The following is a 24,797-nucleotide window of genomic DNA, read 5'->3' on the forward strand; positions in this document are numbered from 1 at the left end:
AGAAATATTGCTGATACATACATTTTGAATGATCATTAAAACATCACACTACATTTTAGTTAAAGTTACAAAATAGAAAGGAAAATACATTTTATTCTAATTTAGGAAGGCATGATCCAGTCAGAAATTAAACAGTGTAAATATCTTAATTATTTAATTTTGTGTTACTTCTCAATGAAAATTAAATGTTCTTAAATGTTTAGCTATAACAAGGCTATCTAGAATTGAGTTTAGCTGGCTCGTATGAGAGATTTTTTAAAATACCTATTATGCTTCAAAGATATGAATTCCTACTCCATGCAACAAATGGAGTATTACAGATTTCTTTCAATTTAGACTATTATCAAAGTTTTGCTTATATTTCTACTCAGATTATCACTGAATGCACATGCTGTGCTAAACTATGGTTCATTAAATCAAAATAAATTCCCTGAGTTCACACAATGTGTTAGTTCATAAATCATAGTTTGTAAATCACATTGTAAATCTGGGTTGTACAATGTGCTAAGCCAAAATCAAACCAACTATATTATGGCTTAAAGCAATTCATGAATCAAACTGATATGCCAAACAGAGTGATTACTTCTGAGTCACCTTTGTGCTTTAATGATAATTTTATGAGCAGCTGCTGTCACAAATATATCTACATTTATTACAATATTAATACAAAATACATGCTTTTAAACAAACCTATCTTTGCAATACAGTTCTATTTAAGATTTTTCAGATATAAGACCCATTAGATTCAAGGTGACTGATTCTGAAATAAATTTGCTACCAAGGCTACCACGCTATACACATGAACACAAGAGATTGTTCCTTTATACTCTATAGGTTAAGAAGTACAGTAGTCTTTGAAAATACTATGAACTGATCCTCTATAAGGAAATAACATTCTCCTTATATATATACCAATATAATTTTGAGATTAATTTCTGCTAATGTTTCATTTAATTTCAACAGAACCTGGGAGAGGAGTGAATTGCAAGAGAAGTTATTTTTAGAACCATAATATTCAATTGCAAATCGACCAATTCAGTAAGTATACAACTAAATAAATTATGAACATTAGTTGCAGAGCATTATACATATCACTCCATCCTCCTTTGAAAACTGCAAGGCTATAAACCAGATTATGGAATATTTAACAGAATAACATTCTCTTAAAAAGAATAAAGCAAATTCAAGATTACATAAAAATCCTGGAATTATTCTTCCAGTTTCCTAACTTGAAAAGAAAAACTAAAATGCCAGAGGAAATCCAAAGAAATCAGACTTTTCCTAGGTTTTATCCAAGCACCATAACATCTGCAAACAAATGAAATTTTCCTTCCCAAAATACCCCCAGATCTATTCTGCCAGGTTAGGGGGACTCATCAGAATAGATTCGGCCAAGTGTGAAGGCGGAGAGTAAAAGCATGTCTACGCAACTAGAGGCTTCCTTGCATAATGCTGGATGTAACTCTTTGGCTGCGACTCTAAACAAACCTATCAATGAGTTATACCATTACATTCAGCGGAACTTACTTTTGCATAAACGTGCACTGGATTTCCAAGTTAACACAGGTGCTTTGAACAAACAAGCAAGCAAACAAACTTCTATCCTGTTAAACAGAACAGGAATCCAGCTAGAGAGATTATGCACCCTTTGTATTTGATCCTACCCCCATTATCGCTCTTGTGCACTTTAAATGTGCGTATGTTCAAAGCGCATAAAGCTACACTATATATCACCCTCCCCCCTTTTCTGGGTAACTGTATTATCTAACTATTTAATTGAAGATAAAGAATAAAAACAACGCAGTTTCATGGTCACTGCATTGAATCATCTAGTCATTATTTCCCCTCTGCTGCAAACAGACAGCCCTCCTTTTTTGTCAGCACCCCATTTCATTTATTTCTCAGTGAAACCCAGTTTCACAATAATTGACTTGTCAGCAGCTTTAATTTATGAGGCTGGGCTCTGTAAGCTTTCTCCTATATTCTGCTCAACCTGCACACAAGCAAGGTTGAATATTTACAATGCTGTTAACAGGTGCTGAGTTGTTTAATGATTCTAATAGCCAGAAGCGTACTGAGAAAGCCAGCGGGATCACAATTACAGGCTGTTTGAACACAACAATTACTCGTCCCCTGAGAGGTGTGAAAGTTAAAGGCAGTTTTATACTAACAGCATCTAGCACATGGACTAGACAGGGTAACTTCCATTAGTAGCCCATTGGGGAACAATGCAACCACAAACTTCAAGGTACCATAAAAATTTACTAAGTGTGTAAGGTTTAAATAATCAAAACACTAAAGCAGCTACCTTTTTCTGACTGGCCCTGAAATAACAAATGACAGCAACAAAAACAAACCACTAAAACAGCAATATCCAGAATACTACTTCCACAAAAAAGTGAACAATTTTTTCTTATATAAACAAGGCTGGAATTTCATCAGCTGAGGAACAGAGAGACGTGTAGAGACATAAAATGTAGATGAAGTTACAAAGACCATTTTGGGTTTAATGTGGATCATGGTGGCAATTGCTTCCTGTTTAGTTTATGTAAACCTGACCCAGAATCTCCCTGGGAAATTTTTCATCAGCTTTGAAATGGTGCTGCTAAAACTGTCAGGCCAGTAAGTCATTTGTTACAAAACACCATGTTTTTTATGTTCAGATTATACGGTAGTAGCAGTGACACAGATAATGAAAGCAGGTTCCAGAATTTTTTTAAAAATCCGCTTCTATTCAAAGAATGTTGTGGGGGGGAAAAAATCTCACAAGAACCCAGTTAATGATTATTATAATTTTCTTGAAACTTAGTCTCATATAAACATAATGTAAACAACTATTTTAACAAATGGTGTCCCATTTTATTCACTTAAAACATACTGCAATTTAGGTGATGCTATTGAAAATAATTTGTTTAACCTCAGGCTAGAGATAGGATGCTTGGGCAAAATATGTTATTCTAAGCATAGTCCTGATAGATGAAACACTGGGGAGATGATCCAATCAATGTCTTTTCTGTATCTAATCCAAGAGTTGCGGTTCAACATGCCTCAATGGGCAGAAAATTGGCACTCCCTGGAGAGCTATCTCATTTGCAAGAGAAAAGAGATTTCTGCCATTAATACATTGAATGGCCATTATTACCATTTTTGACTGTTACTTTTATCAGACCAATACAGTTTGTTAGGCTGTCTGCAAAATCAGATGGCCTCAATGATTTAGACATAATTTCATGTTGTCTTATTTTATTTGAAATAGAAATTGTTTAATTATTTTAATTATGTGTTGACCTGTAGATTTCTGGCCAGAGTTTGTAATAAAGATTACTTACTTACTATACCTTGTGTGCACAGAGAATTTCATATATTTACAGAATGATACTTAAACAACGAATTATTGTTCCTTAATTATAAAATGATTTCAGTGGGAATTAGCTGTGCTTATTTCTCAGTGGTTGGTGGTTCCCCTTACTCCTGGAATTATTAATGGTTAAAAAGTTAAGCAGTTTGACTGCTTCATTTTTATGATGACTGCTTCAAAGTTATCAAAACTTAAGGTGTGCATGGACCACTGGGAGTCTAAGCAAAGCGAGACAGAGGGAGATTAATCAGAAAAAACAAGAGAAAGAGACACTGTGATTGGCTAGCCACAGTTCATTTCCCATTCTGGGGAAGTTCCCACTAGAGGACAGAGATAATGATTTTTGTACTACTGTTAAGCTCCTTAAAGATGCTCTGAAGAGTTGAGAGACCATCCAATAAGAGGTGTTAGAGGTGGAAAAGGAATATGGAAGCTTCTGTTGGACTTTAGCTTGGTCACATTTATAAAGGAAGAAGTTTTTCTGTTTCTAGCATAATACCTCTGGCCGAACCCAAGAAGTAATAAATAGAATGGACAAATAACAAAAAGATTAATACAGCTTTCTGACTTTAAATTTAGTTCTAAATTTGTTACTCTCAACGTTTGGTAATTCTGTAAATGAATTTCCTGTCTTATCAAAGGTGTAACTTCATTGTTTCACTTCTTTCCTAAACCAAAGAAACTAGAGAGGCATTCTGATAGCCAAATAAGGTTGTATTCTTTATATCGAAATATAAAGTATATATGATAACTCCTACTCTGGTTTCTTCTCCTACACTGGTGTGTATGCCATAAATGCAGAGGATATTATTCTCCAGCCAAGTAGTAATTGCTTTTGGAAAAAAAAATACTGTAGAAGACAGAAAGAGAAAAGAGAAAAGAGAAAAGAGAAAAGAGAAGAGAGAGAGAGAGAGGGAGAGAGAGAGAGAGAGAGAGAGAGAGAAAGAAAGAAAGAAAGAAAGAAAGAAAGAAAGAAAGAAAGAAAGAAAGAAAGAAAGAAAGAAAGAAGGATGGATGGATGGATGGATGGATGGATGGATGGTTGGTGTGTCCAGATAATGGAACATATTAAAATGGTGCTCTGCCTATAGTATCTTTGTTTTTCCTTGTCAACTTGACAGAAATCTATTTTTAAAACAAATATTTAAAAAATTAGCAAAAAAGGAAAAAAGAAATACTGACAATACTGTGATCTTAAGTACATTTATACAGGAGCTGAGTTCCACTGAAATTAATGGCGTTTGCTCCAGTGTTACTTCTGCAGATCCAAACGACTGAGAACAATGAAGACTGAATGCCTAGCATTCCATTTACTAGCACATATGATTGTTTAATTCTGGAGGACAGCTATTTATATAGAGCTCAACTGTTAGAGAAGGGACAGGAGAGAGAATACTTAAGACACTTTATAGAGTCTGTCCCTTCTTCTAGCTCCTTCCTTTCATAACCAGAATGGAGGCAATGGATGAAATCCTTACAGTATAAAGTCTATCTCTTCACTTTGTCACAAACACACTTTCTAAACATCTTAGCTCATTTGTGTATCTGTTACTACACCAATTTGCAACTTAGATGTTGGCAACTGGTGACATTTAAAACTATACAAATATAGGCTTGCATACAAGGTGAGTACATATGAACATAGCAGAGTGTGCATGGAATATTCATTCTAACAAGCATTTTACCATTTATGTCAAATTCATTTAGGCCTTTAATATAGTATGATAAGATACCAGAGAATGAAACTAACTAACTGGTTAGTATGCCAGGAAAAGCTGGACGGCAAAGCAATACTGTGAGAATTATTATTTTGAAGCATGCCTAAACCGACTTACGGACTGCACTGCCTGGTTAAAGCGCTATTTATATTTTTCTACTTCCCAGATGGGTTCTGTGCAACTGCTAAGAAAGATTCATATTTAGACTTCATATTCTGGGTCCTATACAATATTAGTTATAATTTACATTGGGAAGGTTTTCTACTGAAGTGAGTGGCTGTGTTTTTGCTAAGCAATGAACAAAATCTTTGAATAAAGGTTAGACACAGAAACTTGTGCAACATAAGCAGAGGTACAATCTCCGTTATATAGATATCAGCAAAATAAATTGTGATGTGCATGTGTGGAGAGAAGGAAAGAGTGTGAGAGCATATAAATTGCACCTGTAGACAAAAATATGAATTGTATCATTATCATTTTATGACACTGGTCTTACAAAGCTCTAGTTAACAGACTTGGAATATCAAATCTGTACCAGGCCAATGTGAAGGACTTCACAAGTATTTGTGTATGTGTGTGCATGCATGTGTGTATGCGTGTGTGTGCGCACACGTGTATGTGCATGCATGCATGTGTATGTATATATATATGTGTGTATGTGAGTAAATAAAATCTTTGCTACTTAATGGCCATGCTGGCTGAGGAATTCAGGGAACTGAAGTCCATACAGCTCGAGGAGACTCAGACTGGAAAAGACTATATTAAATGGATGAGAGGATGGAACAGATCTTTGGAAAACCTGAATCAATATAGAAAAAAGTGAAGTGATGGAGGAATATCACCTAGGAACTGATTGCTAGAAAGACTAGAAAAACTGAAACTGCCCTCCCCGCCCCAAATATGAAGAATTTTTAGATAATAAGTTGTATGACATATTTTAAATTCAATAGGTAGACATCCATTTGCTTAACAGGCGTTTTTCTTTCTCCTGAGACCTGCTATACATCCTCAAAAGCTGTTCCAAAGGATTGGGGCACTGTTTCTATTTAACAAAACGCATAATTGGCTTCTGCTCATTAGAATGATGCAACCAATTCAGAAAGAGTAGAAACCATTATCCTCAATTCCTGTGGGTTGTAAACTGTACCTTCAGACAATTCTGAAGAATGATAGGCCTTTGCATACTTTGATAATGATCTGGAAAAATATGTTTGGACATCACACAAAAGCAGCACCTCTCTGCTATTCATTAGAGCTGCCCAACCCTTTCCAGGTTCCTGTGGAAGCCTTCTGCTTTAAACATCACATTAATTTTAACGAGTGGATTCCTTAAACTAGTGGCATTTTTTTTTTTTAGGCTTGTGCAGAAGGCTGAAAAAAGTCAAGTTTCTTTAATAAACATTAGAGAGATGCTGTGTTACTTCTGAATAACTTGAGAAGTGTGCACAGCTCTAGGGATTTTAAGCAACAGACTGGCAACTCTATAACAAAAGGCACACTATCCTTGCCTACGTTCTGAGAATTAAGTCCCACTGGGTTCCTCGTGGCTTAAGAGCATACAGAACTTCAATATGCAAACACCCAGTCTTAACACTTCAATACCAGATCACATCTAATGACAATATTTGATTTACAAATTAATACTTTCTCCTATGACTTCACTAGTATTTGATATCATTTAATCATTTTCTAACTGTTTGCTTTATATTTTATCTCCTGGCTTTGTTGGTTTTTTTTCCTAAATGCTCAGCTATTTTTCCATGGTATTTTACTACTTAGGACTGCTATTTTTCCAAGCCATCTTGGAGCTGGTTACTGGCAAAGGAAATAAAGCAATTCTCTCTATATAATTTCAGTCTTCTACTGTGCCTTCAACAGAAGGTTGGAAACATAAGTACTCATTAACAAGGCAAGAGCATTTTTTGTCCACAAAGGCGTAACAGACCATACCAAAGCCCAACTTTCTTAAGAACAGTCAAAATGGCTTCTGATAAAATCAATAAGCATTTTATAATACCACTGTGTTTTAAACACACTGCAGAAACGCCTGTTTTTGTGACATTTGGGTCATTCATCAACACCACCCATTTAATTTATCTTTCCAAGCCTATGCATAAATGCCATTCAAGGTACCAGCCATCCTATATTCCTCTGAACACTGGCAACTGCTGAGCAACTAAGCATCGATTTGTTAACATTAAAGATCAACAAATATCATGTGCATTAAGAAATAAAAAGTATTTAGTAAATTCTGAATTGTGATTCTAAATATACACTATATCCCAAACTAAAAAGCATTAAAGTGGAACTGAATATTTAACACAACGAATCTCATTCCTGAAGACTAATTCATGTTGATATCCTATTGAAATCAAGACAGCATAAACTGATAACAATTCATTTTTAGAAAAATAGCTACCTGCATCTGTCATTCAGTCAGGACTATTTTTTTCTAGCAAATACTGTATTGTAATGATTTTTTAGTATTTGGTACTACTATTTAGTATTTTGTTCTGCAAAACAAACATGATTTTAATTATTGGGCAAAAATCAGAAAATTAAAAAGTGCCTAGCAGAGAATGCCTTTAAATAAGTCCATATTAAATTACTTTTGGAGGGCCAAATCTCATACTTGTTATACAGGGGTAGGAAATATTTGGTGGCCAATGGGTGCATTTATAGTTTTTTTAGAGGGTACAAATTATCAATTATACATGTGAGGAAGTTTGGGTATTTCAGGAATTTGATGGCTTGTTTTTATTATTCTTACTTTCCAGCTTACAAGAGCCACAAAAGGATGTGCATGGGACTACCAGAGGCCAACTACTATTCTCTCCCCATAACACTGAATATCATTTGTTCTACAGATCAAAATACTGTAGTTCTGGCTTTTTAGCTAGCTGCTTCCTCAAGATTGTGGCTGATACGACTTTCAGATATTTGGCTGAGTGCTTAACTCTCATTCCACACTGCAAACCTCAAAATATTTAAACTAGAATATCGAAATGAATGTAATGCTGATAGTACATTAGGAGCTGCAGTTTAAAATACTATTACTATGACTAACAAACACTTTGAAATTTAAACTCAGTGCTTTGCAAAAAATGGAGTTATTCAGTGCTTAATAAAAAATACAGAATTAGTAATAAAACATGGCCAGGAATCAGAGAAATCCAAAAACCAGCAAGACTGCCCCCTCCCCCTGAATCAATAGTAGTCCTATATCACATGGTGTGCTTTCTTGGAAATCAACGCCTGTTTTGAAGTTTGAAAAGCAGCTGGTGATAAGATATGAGAAAATAATTTTTCAAAGAGAATAAATAAATAAAAATTCTACTGGAATAATTAAAACTTAAGAAATTGTTTGGATCCTGGCCAGTTAAAAGCTTAATTGATAAACAAAAATAACTGGAACACTTGAATTTGGACCAAAGCATGTGGGGCTGGTCTGCAATTGGTACAGTATGGTTAACCAGAGATGCCCATTCTTTCTAACCACCTATTTATATAATCTCACCTGAAAATACACAATAACATTAGTTCTAACTGGAGACTTAAAAGCACTTCATTAAGTCATCTATACAATCTCTTCTGTGGTACTTCTGCAGAAGAAAAGTCAGCAACAGTAGTTACGTTATAATGAATTTGAAAAAGGAAACTATAAAGCTATGTTCAACTTGTTTAAATCCTTAAATTTAAATTCTTATTTACCGTTACACTGATGGACTATTTCACAAGTATCTTAAATGATCACACCTTCTATAATTTAAGCAGGACAACTTTAAGTAAAAACTGCCAAACACTGCCAAGTGGTTGAAGGCCTAGGAACAGCTTCCATTATGTGCCTCTCTCTTCTAGATGATTGTATATTTAATATTGCATTACATTTTAATTCATATTTAATTTACAATTCATATTCATAAGACTGGCAAAATCGAATAGTAAATGATGGCATAATTAGTGTACTGAATCCATTAATGCAAAACATTAAGATGGAATAAAAACATCCTCATGTGTTCCTTTGGTGTAAATGGTCATATTTCTGGTTATACCAAAGGAAATCTAATTAAATCTTTTATTGTTTGAGTCCTTAACAGTTTTCAAGGGTTTTTTATCTGGATTATTTAGGATAATAACTGTAAGCTTAAAAGCAAGAACTACAGGCAGATCCAAGTATCTTTTCTAAGAGCTATAAATTGAAGAGCTATGTTTTCATGGAACTGCTTGCCAGGTTCTAACAGGAATCTGCTACACATACTGATTGTAAATCATGGACACTATCATTAATAGAATCACAAGTACTAGTGAATTGTGTGTCAAATAGGGGAGGGACAGGGATGTTGTAAGTTCCTGAATATGGGAAGGTCTTCACAAATGACATCTCATGCTATTAATCTAGAGTAGGGATGTACAAAATTCACCAATTTGGAAACAGAATGTGTTGGAAAATCCTGGAACTTTTTGTTACTCCTGAAGAGCATGCCATTCCCAGCATGATTCAATGGTTTCTAGAAGTAAATCCTCTGAATGGAAAATGATTGGAGGTTCTGGGGTGGACTAGCCCCCAAACAAGCTGGTTTCCCTAGCAGGACACCTTGAACTGCTTCTGGTTCGGAGGATTTACATCTAGAAACTGCAAAACTGCCCCCAGAATAGCATGGTTCAGAGGGGGAACAATGAGTTTTACACATACCAAATAAATAGTATAAACTCTTGTATTTCATTTGGCACTTCAGATGGGGGTAGAGAATGCAATAGCTTACCTGGGATTCATAATAAGACGGCGGAAAAAGTAGGTCCAGGTGATATAATCCATTGCATCTTGCTTTGAAGTTATAGTTCCAGCTGCAATTTCAGCATTTAAGTGATCAGACAGGACTTCTAGTAAACTGAACAAAAATAAACAAATAAATAGTATACCATATTTCTTGAAATAATTGATATTAATTTGATATGTTACTATTAAAAAAAACACATATTGGGTTTACCAGATAAACAGTTTTAATACCTGGCTCCAGTTTAATCTGACTGAAGATATTAAAATCAACCCCACTAAATATTTTATATTTCTATACTGGGAGACTGCTATTCTAACACTACTGAGTACACAAATGCAAAATTATTTGGTAGGAAGATTGCTACTGTTCTTTTCTTATCTGGAAGCTACAGGAAAACACAGGACTAATCCCCATTGAAAAACTGCTGAATTCTTCCCAAAACATGAGGAGCCCTCAAAATATAGATACTCTAAAAGGAAAGTGTTGGTTTAAACAATATTATTATTTTAGTTCTTTTGATATCCATTCTGTCATCCATTTACCCATTAAGACTCTCTAACCTCCATAAACCAAAACCTGATATATTCATGCATGCACACACATAGAAAGGAAAATAATAAACTCAGATTTCGCTACAGATACCATGATAATACCCACATTGTAGACATATAATTAAAACCTTGACATAGACTTATTTGGTAATACTCTTTGATCATTTAAGCTCAAGATCTATGAAAGAAATCCATCTGGAGGGGGGAAAAAAAAGGGCCAGAAGGTTGTATGGATTTTGGCCAGTCAATGTTCAGTTTGCAGGTATAGAAAATATAATTATCAATGGAGTATTATATCTTCATAACAACAAACTTTTCCCCCTTTTACCTTGATTCTACTGGGAAAGGCTCATAAAGGAATTTTTTGTAGAAGTCTTTCTTGATGTCATGAACCAGAATCACTGCTTTGCCTTGATCATCAAACTGAGGTCGACCAGCACGTCCCATCATCTGAAGAACATCTACAAAAGTGAGACAGTAACGACCATAAGATTCTGTTTGTGTGTGTGTGCGTGTATGAGAGAGAAAGAGAGAGAGAGAGAGATTGAGATTGACTCTGTTTTTATTTTAAGGTAGATTTCCAGAAACAGCAAGTTGTATTTTTAAATACAGAAATATTAGTTAAGAGACATATATTGCATATACAATAATGAACTTTTAAATGTTGTATTCTGGTTGGAAATGCTATGCATGGCAGGCCGAATGTAAATCTTTAACTATCTTTTTTAAAAAGTGACATTAAAAAGTTGTTTCTAATTTATAAAAAGAATGTTAAAATAAGACTTCAAATGCTTATTTGAAAGATCCAACAACACCATCCTATATCTTAAGTGTGAAATTTGGTTGCATAAAGGGTAAGACACAACAGGGACCAGAAGTATTGTCTCCTTGATTCCAAATGCCATAGAAAGATGTTTTAGCCAAAGGAGCTCTTTTCATTTCATGTATCTGATAAGCAATGGATAAGACAAGGATACAAACATAAAGTCCCAGGCAAGATTTGAGATAGTTTAAACTGTGATTGTCATATTTTGGGACCTTATGTATGTAAAAATTTTATTCAGATTGTAGCTTCTCTACCACATCAGCTACGTAACTCATCTGGCTATTTCTCCTTATACTTTGTAACTCATAGGGATAAAGTTACCTATTTCCAGCTCAAATGATATTTCTTATATTGTCTTTAAAGCAGTATTCTACCGTAAGCATTTTTTTTTTACTTTTAAACCAAACCCATTATACTGTTTAATGGGTGAGAAGATAAATAATACATTTTTGTGAATCCTCTGATTTTCTTCAAACATAACAAAAAATGAAAAATGAAAATTATGATCCAGTTATTACTGAAAAATCTGAACAAAACATGTGGCATATGTAATTTTGCTTAGATCTCTTTCATTTTCAGGAAAAAGGATTCATTTAATCTTTCTTACAGTAAAACAGTCTTTTTCAATTTGTGACTATACCTGTAATTGGATAATCAACATAACGCCTGGTTTTCCCATCATAAAATTCTGTTCCTTTAACAATTACTAAATGTGCTGGAAAATTGACACCCCAGGCTAACGTGCTTGTGGCAATAAGAACCTAAAAAGAAAAATATTGTGTAAACAAAACTTATATTTTCAAAGTTAATGAAATGTTTCTCATACAGGTAGTCCTTGGGTTAGGAAAGCAAATGGGACCAGGATCACTGTTGCTAAGTGCTGCGGTTGTAAATTGCAACGTCATGTGACTGCATTACTTAGTGACAACAATCCTGGCAGTCCCTTTTGCCGTCGTAACCCCAAGATGTGCAGATCGCCTCAGGCCCAGGCACATAAATGTCTTGGATGGGTAGAAACAATTGGGAAGAGACGATCCCTCAGGTAACCCGGTCCCAAGCCATGAAGGGCTTTAAAGGTGACAGCTAGCACCTTCAATTGCACCTGGAAACATACTAGCAACCAATGCAGTTCATGAAGCAGTGGTGTTACATGTGTTGAATATCTAACACCATTTACTACACATGCAGCTGCATTCTGCACCAGTTGAAGCTTCCAAGTGCTTTTCAAGGGCAGCCCCCATGCAAAGCATGTTGTGGTAATCCAGTCTGGAGGACACGAGGATATGAGTGACTGTGAGCAGAGCCTGCCGGTCCTGAAATGGGTGCAACTGGTGCACAACCCGAAGGTGTACAAAGGCTCTCCTAGCCACAGCTGCCACCTGTTCTTCTAGCAGGAGACGTTGAGATCAAGAGGACCCCTAGACTGTGCACTAGGTCCATCTGGGACAGTGCCACCCCATCCAGGACTAAAGGTGGAAAAACCTTGTCACCAGAAAGCCCAAACACTGAAGCCACTCAGTCTTGCTTGGGTTGAGTCAAAGCCCACTGTGCCGCATCCAGGCCCCTACAGCCTCCAGGCACTGGGACAAGACATCCATCGCATTACTCAGGCAGCCTGGGGTAGAGATATAAAGCTGGGTATCATCGGCATATTGATGATATCGCATCCCAAACTGTCAGATCACCTCACCCAGTGGCCTCATGTAGATGTTAAATAAGAGAGGATAGAGGACGCGCCCCACAAAGTAGGGGCTGTGGGCTAGACTTCTCCTCATCAATACCAACTGGAACTGACTCTGGAGGAAAGAGAAGAACCAGCACAACACAGTGCTGCCCACCCCCAACTCCTGAAACCGGTCCAGAAGGATACAATGATCGATGGTATTGAAGGCCACTGAGAGATCAAGAAGAGAAAGGATGGATGCACTACCCCATCCCGCTCCCGCCAGGGGTCATCCAAGAGTGCGACCAATGCCATCTCAGACACATAACCCAGCCTGAACCCCGAGTGAAAGTGGTCCAGATAATCTGCTTCATCTAGGGTCCTCTGAAGTTAACAGAAGAGAATATATGTAGTTCAGGATTGAATTGTGGAGTCTTTGGGGTTTTCTGAGCTTGGTTACCAAGCTCAGAGAACCCCAAGGACTCCACAATCCTTTGAAGCTGCCATGTGATCACTTTCTGAGACTGGATGGAAACTGTTCAGGCTAGTTGGTCGAGTGATGGTGCCTTGGGGAGAGGGCACACCACTGCCTCCTTAAGAGAGGGTGCACCACCGCCTCCTTAAGAGCCAGCACAACCACCTTCTCCCTCAAGGGAGAATTAACCACTGCCCAGACCCAATCACACATCCTCTCCCAGGCAGCCTTGACCAGCCAGGAGGGGCATGGATCTAACACAGAAGTGGCTGAACTAGCAAGTGCAAGAGCCCTGTCCACTTCCTCAGATTCAATGGGATTGAACCCCCCCCAGATAACTGTGCAGTACTCAGCCCCTGTAACCTCTACTGGTTCTGCCCGAAGGCTGGAGTCCAACATAGAGCAAATATGAGCAATTTTATCTGCTAGATGTGCAGCATATTCCTCACAGTGACCCTGTAGGTGGATCCCAGTATTACTCCTTCCAAGGAACGACTGAGTCACCTGAAACAGGGCCACTGGGTGACTATCTGCGGATACAATAAGGGCGGAGAAATACTAAATTTCACTGCCCTTAATGCCACGAGGTAGGCTCTAATAGTGGCTCTAGCTCGTGTTCCATCATCTTCGCTCTATGTCAATCATCAGCAGTGCTCTAGGCATCTCTAAGCCCTCTTTAGTTCCCTTAGCTCCTCTGTATACCACAGAGAGTTCCAGGAACCATGGGTATGGAGAGGGCGCTCAGGCAGAATCCAGTCCAAAACTGTAGCTGCTCACCCATTCCAAGCGGCTACCAAGGCTTCGGCCGAACCGAGTAGCAAAACTTCTGGAACAACCCCAAACTCCCTCTGAAACCCAATCGGGTCCATCAGTCACCTGGGGCAGGCCGCTCTAACAGGCCCAGCCTCCCTGTGGAGGGGTGTAGTGCTGGAGACCTGGAGACTCACCAGGGAGTGATCTGACCATGACAGGGCAGAAACCAATAACTTCCCCAAATCCAGAGCGCTCTGCCACTGCTCTGAAGAAAAACCAGGTCAGGCAAATGACCACTATTATGTGTCGGGCCCTGGATGACTTGGAACAGGCCCATGGTGGCCATGAATTCCCAAGCTATTTCAGACCCTATGCCCAGAGAAAGCAAGCTGAAGTCCCCCAAGAGCATAAGCCTGGGGAACTCCACTGCCAACCCAGCCACGGAGTCAAGAAACTCAGGTAAGGAGGTTGCTATGCAGCAGGGAGCTGGTAAAATAGCAACAGTCCCAACTGACCCTTCTTAGTGCCCATCTTAACAAATAGGGTCTTGCACCCAGTAATCTGCGGGGCAGCGCCCCTGAATGCCTCCCAAGTATCTTGGATTGCTACTGCCACCCCATTGTCCCTGCCCTGGGGTATTGGCTGGTGCCACACCCAGAACCCAACCGGGCACATCTCAGAGAGGGGAACTCCTCCCTCCTGTCACAGCCAGGTCTTGGTAATATACACCAGATCAGCCTTTTCACTGACAATCAAGTCATGAATGAGGGTGGCCTTATTGCAGACCAATCTGGCATTCAGCAGCAGCAGATGACAACCCAGGGCCTTTGTCTGCCATCCGGGGCCTGGGAGTGAGCTTGAAGGGCTGGAATGTGTCACAGGAACAATATACCTGTGGCACGGTCTCTGTGAGTGGCCTGCCCTTTGTCTTTTGTCATATCTCCCCCCACCTGTCATTACTTGGATGTTACAATCTGCCCCCATCCCTCCAGAGCCTGTCCATAAAGGTCCATGCCTGAGCCCACATACCCCAACTTACTCCCACAAGCAAAAACCAACCCAATCCCAAACCACAACCCACAAACTTTCCCACTTGATGACTAGTCCAGTCCCTTAATCCTTAATCAAGTTACAGTCCTCTTGGGTCATGATGACATTCACTTGAAAACAGCCCACAGGAAGATGGCTGTTATATTGTCTAGCTCCCAACCAGGAAGGAGGCAAGTTGGCTACCTGACCATGTGGGGGATAAGGCTGTAGCCACAGGGACCAGGAAATCACATCCAGCCTGATCCAGCCCTGTCTCCACCACAGCAAATCCCTCACTTCCACGTGACCACAATGAAGGAAAAAGGCAGCCCTCATCCTCACTCTTACAGCCCCTTCAACCTTGCTCCGAAGCACGTCCCTTCCATTAACCAATAGAGGGCTTCCTCTGTTGTCGTATTTCTTCCCTCCGCTGTGTCACTGATCGCCACAAAACACCTGGAGTACCTCCAGCCTGAAGCAGCTGATCCGTGCACCTGGTGATCCAACAATCCAGCCGCCTCCACCGCTGGCTCCAATTCCCCAAGTCCAGTTCTCCAAACCACTTGGGCCAAGGTAAGGGGATGAGCCCCAGGCACCACATGCAATTCTGTCCCAAGCTGCCAAGCCTCCAAGGGATATAAACCGCGTGGGCCAGACAGAGGGCCAGTTCAGCTCAGTCTGGTCAGGAAATGACCTAAGGAGACTGCTCCACCATCCAAACCAAAACAACAAGCCTGCAACCTTCAGCAACATACTAAAAACCTCTGGTCCAGAACACCAGATCCAGACAACCATACTGACTCAGCACCATAACGGGGGTGGGGGATGGCAATCACATGCCTATGGGGTGCTGCAACTGTTCTAAGTGTGAGCTGGTTGCCAAATGCCTGAATCATGATCACGTGACCAGAGGGGTGGTGCAATGGCCAGAACTTTGAGGACCAGTTGTAAATACCACTTGTTCAGCACCATCACAACTTTGAACAGTCGCTGAACAAGTGGTTGGTAAGCGAGGACTACCTGTATGCTATTATGTGTATAGTAAACATACTTGGATTTTACAGTTCACAAATAGTTCTTCCACAGTTTTTCTGTCTCGTTCGTGAAGACCAGCATGGTGGATGCCTATTCCAAAAGCCAGGGTCAGTTTAAGATTAGACTCTCGGATTGTCGCAATGATGACGCTCATCTGTAATACACAAGAGGACAATATAAAATGGATTCATTTGAGAACCTTTCAGAACATTTTGATCAATAGCAGGAATGCTAATTAAAAAAAGATTTCTAAAACAAAGTACTACCCACAACATTTTGTAAATAAAGGGAAAAAACAGTTCCTTTGCTAAATAATTTAAAGGGCCTTTTTGCCACTTGGCTTTAATCTTGGCATAAATCTGCCCTGGCAACATCTATTTTCTGTGGTGTCCCTATGATGGTGTCTTTGTATCATCCCCAGCCCCTAAGTGGGACAAGCTTACATCAGTTATACCGGTGTTAGAAGTAGTATTTTACCCTTGTGCAACTACCACCTGGATGTGGGTAAAATTTGTTAGGCTCTGTCACCCGTTCTCTTGTAGGAAAGTCAGGGGACTTGGCATTACTGCAAAACAGAGGCAACAGGAGCAGGATAAGGACAAGCAATGGGGATAGCAAATGTTATGCTGGTATAACTTACTTCCAAATAAGGAATAAGTGGAGAGCAGCATGGGAGAGTAGAAATAGTCAGACTGTACACAAATAGGTTTATTTAGGATTAATAAACCACTGAAATAACAGGGTTCAGTACAAAATAAGTGTTATAGATCAAGCCACAGAGACACAATATTTAACACCCAACTTAAGTCAGAGCACTTTTCAGTTAATAAATAATTACAAAAGATCAGCTGCAAAGACATATCCATGTGATAAATGTAAGCAGACCTTCAGAATCCCTTCTTTCTGAAAGCAATCTTCCACACAACTACTCAACTGCTTCTGAAAAGTTGGCAAATCTCAGAAGCACTGTCTGTTGCAGTGTAGGGTTTTTTTTCTTAAGCTTTTATACAGAACAACATATAAAAATAAATGGATAAAATCAGAAACCTGTAGACTGGAAAGCATTATTGCTTTCTTTAAAATGTCAGTAGAATGGAGCAAACTATCGTACTGTAGTACAGTAGCAGATACATTTGTTTATGGCATCAATATTACTATATGTCTGTGAATAATGAAGAAACTATTTTTTTTCCCCATTGGCTAATGAGAGAAAACAATTCCATCAATACAAGAAACTCCAAAGATCAGTATTATTTATTGAAGGCCGATCTATTTAAATTTAGGTTAATCTGAAAAAACAGACAGAAAGCAAATGTCATAAAAATATTTGACAATGATTACAACATGGACTCTGGTTTGTTGGAGTTCTACTACCAATAAGTTTACATGATATTAGGAAAGCTCCTAGATGAGTTCTCTCACAGCAAAAAGGATGGACACAGCTATCTAAATCTATCTGAGAAGTACAGTCAGTGAAGACAGGGAATTAAAGAAAATACAGTAGAGTGAAGCATAAGGAAATGGCATTCCTACAAAGGCCAAATGAAAGGCAGACAAAGAGACTAATGTTCCAATGAGATTAAGAAAAAAGTGTCTTTGCCTGTTCTGTAAATTTTAAAGAGAGGCCACTACTGTACTTTATATTGGACTTGCACAGGGAGCTTTTACAATTTTTGGAGGTGCACTTTAAAGGAGAAACAGTTTAAACCTTTTCAAGAAAGAGTAAAATGAAGAAATCAATCAAAACTTCTGATCCATGGCTTAGCTCTAAGAAGCTATCTGTCTGTCTGTCTGTCTACCTACCTATCTTAATCCTTAATCTAGCTATAGAATCCTATAGTAACAGACTCTGCTTTTCAAATAAAATTTTGAGCCAGAAACAAATGATCAAGACCAAAAACATTAGAATGTAAGAATCCTCTAGGTTTGCTCTGTGACTGAAGCATACGGTCGCTCCTTGGAACAAATAATACTAAAGAATTCAGATATAGACACTGCATTTGCTCACTGAGCTTGTAAATACAGACCATGGTATACAGACTATAGTGGCACTGAAAGGTTTAATCTCAGTGGAAGAATTTCAGAAAAATATTAAAACATCACCTTGTTTCTTATTCATAATGGATCATGGATTTTGTAATATTAATTGTACATTTTGTTATTAAAGCTTCATCATAAAACTTCCCACCCCACAGACCCTATTTTACCCCACTGGGTGTTTATTCAGCGGGGATGCATTTAAGAGTTGCTAGGCTGGTGATGGCATTCAAGACCCAATCAGTCCACTGTCTTGTACTAGACTTATGGCCTGAGGTACTGTTGGTTATGTTGGCAACGCCATGTATTTATCGCAGGAAAATCAAAGGACCCTTAGCAGGAGTGCTGCTGTATGCCCTGCCATTTTGTCATGTGAATAACAAGTGACTTTACTTATTTCTACCCATCCCTCTCTCATTTTCACAGCAATCAGTAGAGCAACACAGCAACAACTACAGTACTCTCTTGATAACCTAGGAACACATTCCATGGCTGCAGAATTCTGAAAACGTTTTGCAAAAAATCCCCGTGTGATGATTTTTGGAACACATATTATTTATTATCTTAACAAACTGAGGCAAAAGTATTAAGGATACTGAAAGGGCAATTTCCAGATTGTTGCACAAGAATAATTTAATTAAAATCTAGACGTGACTACCACTGTAGAACGTTTAGCAACTATTCTTCAAAGTACAAAGCAGATTTTAGGTTACGATACTAAATTTCAGTGAACTCAGAGGACTTGTATTTGAGTAAAGATATAAAAAGGAGTAATAAATACATTTTAAAAATTTTACTCAAGACACCATCCCCCACAGAACAAATCCATACGCATATATAGCAGTTTTCTTTTGAAACAATGAACCAATTTTACCATCAAGGGTAAATTTGCTTGAAACATGTCTTGCTCAGATTTATTCTAAGCTGACAGAAAACTTACATTTTCACATGACAGATGAAATTTCTTTAAGTCTACTGAAGAGGGCTAATTGTAATATTAATGCCGCAAGTAAAAGATCAGATCTTTCCTAATAAACCAATATAACCTGTTGATGCTAAAGAGGAAAAAACACTGTTCTTGTTACGTGGCTTAGTTATAAGCATATCATTTTATTGTGATCTCTAAAATCTGAGCCTAAAATTCCTTTCAAATCTTTTACATATTTTGAAAGTAGCAAAAAGGCAATAAATAAACAAAGTTTATGACAAGGTTATGGAAATTGTTGTCAAACTTGTAAGTAGAATTTTTCTTCTATTATTACACATGTGTAAAATTAGGAGTGATTTAACATTAATATATCTAAAAATATACCTAAAAAGCTTTTGTAAAAAAGGCAGAATTCCATTTAAGTAGATACATTACCCTGTGTCTGAAATTCATTCCAGTCAGGGTATAATTCAGCAAGCCGATGACAACGCTGGCTCCGAAAGAAAGGAGGAGACCAGATTGGACAAGAATGAGCTAACAGATTGTGCAGCCCAATTCTGTCCCTTTGAGTGTGATATATTGTTTCAAGATGCTAAAGCCCCGTACTTTCTCAGAGCATTATCTGCTGCCCTGGTTTTCCCATTTTCGTGGAATCCTCATTATTAGTACTCTGTAGCCTTTTCAAAGCACATCAGACTCAGACCATATGCCACTGCATAATGCTTATCGATGGTCTGAAATGGCCAGTAAAGAAAGATGGGTTGTACAAAGAATCAGGAAAGTGATGAAGTCTTAAAACAAAATATAATTACACATTTAACATCTGGCACAGATGTTGTGCAATGTTAGAATGCCCCTGTGTTAAGGTGCATTTTTTAAAAAATTGACAACATGCAATGCTGCAGAAGGAAGTGGTACTGAAAATGCAAAGTCAGATCCTCCCCATCCCTCTTCCACATTATTTATGGACACAAATACTGATATGTATCACTCTAAGTGCTGTAACTTAATATTGGATATAGTGTTGGAATTGAATCTGAAAGGCACACCCAGAATTACAGAGTGATTTTCAGGCAATTATATCTTTTCTACCAATCTACTTCCCAGGATTGTTGAAAGGAACAAAAACCATCCAGGCAAGGTCAGTTATAACTTATGCAGCTTATTCTTCGTTCTAGAATAAAAACTAAAGATAAACATATAACAAGTCAGAAATAAAGAAACATAATTTTAAAAATAACATTAACATCCTTGCCCTGTGCTTTGACTTTAGAAGCAGGTGGGCAGCGTATGGCCTCCAGAATACAACTTCTATCATCTCTTGCTATGGGCTATGCTGACTAGGTGTGATGGGCATTAGAGTTTGACACTATCTGGAAATATATTGTCTGTTCTTCGTTTTTTTGTTGTGTGATGCTTGCTGATTAAAGAAGCTCATGGAAAAGCCCCAAATATTTTGTAAAAAGATGAAGAAATACAGTACATGACAAATTTCATGTTATCCAATTATGCCTTTGTGAAAATCACACTGATATTAGTTACTGGTGTAAATAGCAAAAATAGAATCATATGTCTGACAATAATTCAATTCAAAATAGAGCAAAAATTCAGGGTAACAGAATTTTTCTACTTTTAGTTCCATAAAAAAAACATATTTTGCATACACTCCAACAGTCTTAGCTCTACATGTAGCTTCCTGTTCAGAAATCTCACAGATATTCATCAATTTCTTCAATATGTGCAGTTGGCTTCTCAATTACATCCCTGGAATTGGATGAAGTATTTTAAGTATTACCAAACATCACAGTTTCAAAATACTGTGGCTATTTAACTAAACAGCTGTAGTATAATCTTAACATCCTGCACATACTTAAAATGATAAATATGTTGTAAATATTTTACCATTACTAAATTTTCTTCCTCTATATAACTAAAAGCAGTAGAAATTTCAGACTATGGCACAGAACAACATTCTAAGCCAAATAGATAGGAACTTTTATATACTTCCATTGGCAACAGAATCTTTACCAAGCAAATTCTGTAATTTAGATAATACTGTAATCACTATTACAACTTTAAGACTGAATCTGTAATTTCCCCTTGTGATATTTTAGATTTATGCCCAATCTATATTATTTTGTTTTATTTTATCCAGGACTACTCTGGGACATTTCTACTGCTTCAGATGAAATAGCAATAGCTTTTCAAGCCTCTGTTCCCTGAAGCCAATATGATCAACACTAAAGTTGTTTTGGCACTACAGACCAAAAATCCAGCATGTGCTTCTTTCCCTTTCTTGTTGTAGTAAAAATGCAATAATGAAAATTTATTTAATAAATTGCCTTCATGGCATCACAAAAACCAGTTGACTAGGAAAACTGCTTCACTCTCAGTGTATGCTGCGTGAGCATTTTACAGAGGGCAGCTTTTACATTTACTTTTCAAAGAGAAGGTAGCATCTTCAACCCTTACTTGTAGAAAAATCCTACACCACAAAAGGTTAATACATAGCTAAAAAAGGATGGCCATACTCAGTGGAAGCCAAATTGTACGAGAGAGAGTGTTTATTTTTATATACAGGATGTACCAAAAGACAGGCCTCACAGGCCAACCGATGATCTAAAGGAGACCATCAGATTAGGGTTTGCAAACATCAGAGAATATGTCACTGTACTTAATGTTCAAAGGCTATGTATCAAACGAGTAATTTAGAGTTTATAAGAAAACAGCAACCAATTCAAATACTTAATGTAATTGATATAATAAATTGTTTATGAGGCCTGACTTTTGGTAACCCCTATATATACACATCCAAATACATGTGTATGTATGTTAGAGAGAAAGAGAAGAACGGTTACTTCTCTGTGATTTCAGTTCTTTGAGGGATTAAAGGTCCCTGTGCCCTGTTCGGGACCTTCTAGAGCTTGCAGAAGTGTTCTTAACCTTACACAAACCATGAAATTAGTACAGCTCCCACCAAACCCCTTCAGTTTCTAAGAACAATGTAGTGGATTGGGAAGACGTCTGAGGTTATCTGAGACCAAGTGGTACAGATATATCATCCGTTCTTGGGTTTTTTGGTTGTGTGATGCTTGCTGATTGCAAGCTCATGGAAAAGCCCTAAATATTCTATAAAAAGATGGAGAAATACATGACAGTATCTAAAAATCACACTTTATCTGACTTTGCCATAGTGAAAATCACACAGGAGCATCCCAACCCAGTTTGAGCTTGGGTTTCCGCTGCTTGCTAAAGCCCACCTACCATGAGATCCTGAAAAGACTAAAATAAAGCAGCCCTCCACAGAAAAAAGATTATCTACCTTGCAACATGTCAGGCAAAGTGGACAGATTTTAGGATCATGATGCCAGGGTGCAAGGTTTTAAAAGCATAGATAGAAAATATATCATGTCTGACAATGTGAATCACCACAAGTTATAGCTTCAAGCATGCATGCAGACATGTATGCAGTACTCTGGGATAATGCCTAAGGAATCAATACAGCAAAGTATCATACATCTTTCCTGCTTTTTGCGGTTGGAAAGCAAATGATCTTTTCTGAACTCCAGTTACAACTCCCTTTAAAGAAACAAACTCTGCTTTGATAATGATGAAATATTTATTTGCCAGTAGATGAAGTTATGGGAACTTGTGTTTTAGAAAGAAGAGATCAAGGAATGACTAAAGGAACATAAAACCCTGAAGCCCATTCTCAACTAATGCGTCAAAAGTTATTGTGTGTGCCAACTTTATGTCAGAAAAAAGGTCCAGAAAGACAAAACCAAAACATGAACAGTCACCAAATCCTAATTTTTTTATATAAATTTCAAATTTAACTTCACTTAATTCAAGTAATACAAAATTCACCTCTCTTTCATCCATATTCAGCCATTGTTTTGGATCATCTTCAGTTGCCAAAAATGCAATGAGCTCCAAAGCTGTAAGTCTAGTTTGTCGTCTGGATGATACAAAGATAAGAACTGGCTTGGCTGGAGAATGACTCCTAATAGCTGTTAAAACACAAAAGAAAAATCAAATACTGGAATGTAATTTCTCATTCTAGCATTTCCTTCACAGCTTCTTGCAGTGGCAATGATTCATTATGAAAAATGATAATTGATTAGATTTTTTTCCCCGTTAAAGATTCCTTTCAAGAATCTAAAATTATAGCAAAGACAACTTACTTGAGGAGAGGGGGGAGAGTGGAATTTAAAAGTTAATATAGCAAAAAAGGAAAGTAGTCAAGCTAAAGCAGCATTTTTTTAAAAAAAACCATTTTTGCACAAAATGAAAAGCTTCAGCTTTTAGCACAATTTTATGGATTGAGAAATGAAGTTTATAATGGTAACCACTGACATATGCATAACTATATTCTAATAGAAGAGAATATATTCTATCTAGAACTATGTTCTATCAAACATATGGAAAGAAAAACTTTCCTTAAATTATACTGCTATAGTAATTTGATCAGAACATAGAAGTATTAACAGCATTCTTTCAGGTACAGTTATTAATATGTATAATATTGAAAATAAAGAATTTGCTGAATGTAAAAATAGCTTTATTACTTCTTGAAAGCTTTGATACTTGACAATCCAATTTTAATAAAAATGACAATACACTTCTGCAAGTAGGAACGTAGGCATGTACATGTGTGTACATATAACAAATGACAATGTTAACATCGCCTCTTCTTCATACAGAAATCAATACATCTATTTCCTGATGAAAGCTTGACAGATAATGAATTTTTGTTGTTTCAGGAACAGGTGTGGCTGAACAGCTCTGGACAGATTTATAGTTCATTAGTGTTTTTCTACAATGCTCCTCTTTGAGGTGTAAATAATCTGAACTGCCAAGATTGGTCTCTAGTCCCCAATCAATACTTCGCTTCTGTCATAAGGCTAATTAGATCAGCTAAAAAGTCACCTCACAACTGTCGCCTTACAATCAACAGCAGTTCACAACCCAAAATTTATTTGGGGACTTCTTTTTAATTGATATAATAAATATTCCTTATGGAACCTACACAGAACATGCTTCAATAAAATATGAAGGTGATTCTTAAATCTATCCTGCTTTCCAGTGTAAGAATAAAAAGTTGAAAAGAGAGACATATCTGGACACACTAATTTCTGAAGTTTATGGTTATTGCTGTGAAATTAGAATTATGCAAGCTTAGCTTGACATCCAACTTCTGTTTACATTTTTAAAAGATTCCATTAGGAGCAAATCTCCTACTGAATTAATACTGAGAGTGATTTTATATGTTGTAAATCTCAACACACTAACAGGAAAATATTTTCACAGTGTCAAATGGTAACAGTAACCTCAATATTCTGTCTGAAATATATAGTATTTCAGTCCCACTCTGTGCTGTTAGCTGTTTAATGTATAAGGCCTGAACCTAAGCCATGTTGTTAAAAAGACATTACTTAAAGGTACAAAAAAAAATACACAAAACATGTATTATAAATTTGTCTGTTATGGGTATTAGGAGAAAAATATAGCTAAGGCTGCATACCCTGAAAGGCTGGTTTGTTCATGCTAGCCATGCGAGGACAATAATGCTGGCCTGGGAAACCTTGTATGTGAACTTCCAATGGAACTGGACGCACTGATGGCCTGAAATTGAATAGCCCCATC

The 24,797-nt window shown here is 37.5% G+C and overlaps 1 protein-coding gene across 1 annotated transcript in view; it reads right to left on the reverse strand.

The window, feature by feature from the left end:
* Positions 1-24,797, reverse strand: part of ASCC3 (activating signal cointegrator 1 complex subunit 3) — a 234,016-nt gene that overhangs the window by 58,413 nt on the left and 150,806 nt on the right. The window contains exons 29-34 of the mRNA XM_007421586.4: positions 24,676-24,796; positions 23,019-23,161; positions 16,203-16,340; positions 11,872-11,992; positions 10,734-10,866; positions 9,840-9,965 (exon numbers count right to left, since the gene is read on the reverse strand). Coding sequence (XP_007421648.2) covers positions 9,840-9,965; positions 10,734-10,866; positions 11,872-11,992; positions 16,203-16,340; positions 23,019-23,161; positions 24,676-24,796 — 782 coding nt within the window. The remainder of the gene's footprint in view (positions 1-9,839; positions 9,966-10,733; positions 10,867-11,871; positions 11,993-16,202; positions 16,341-23,018; positions 23,162-24,675; position 24,797) is intronic.

This window comes from Python bivittatus, unplaced genomic scaffold (genome assembly GCF_059951505.1).
Source record: "Python bivittatus isolate LINGU-HERP-01145 unplaced genomic scaffold, Pbiv_v1 ctg000020_np1212, whole genome shotgun sequence".
Classification (NCBI taxonomy): domain Eukaryota; kingdom Metazoa; phylum Chordata; class Lepidosauria; order Squamata; family Pythonidae; genus Python; species Python bivittatus.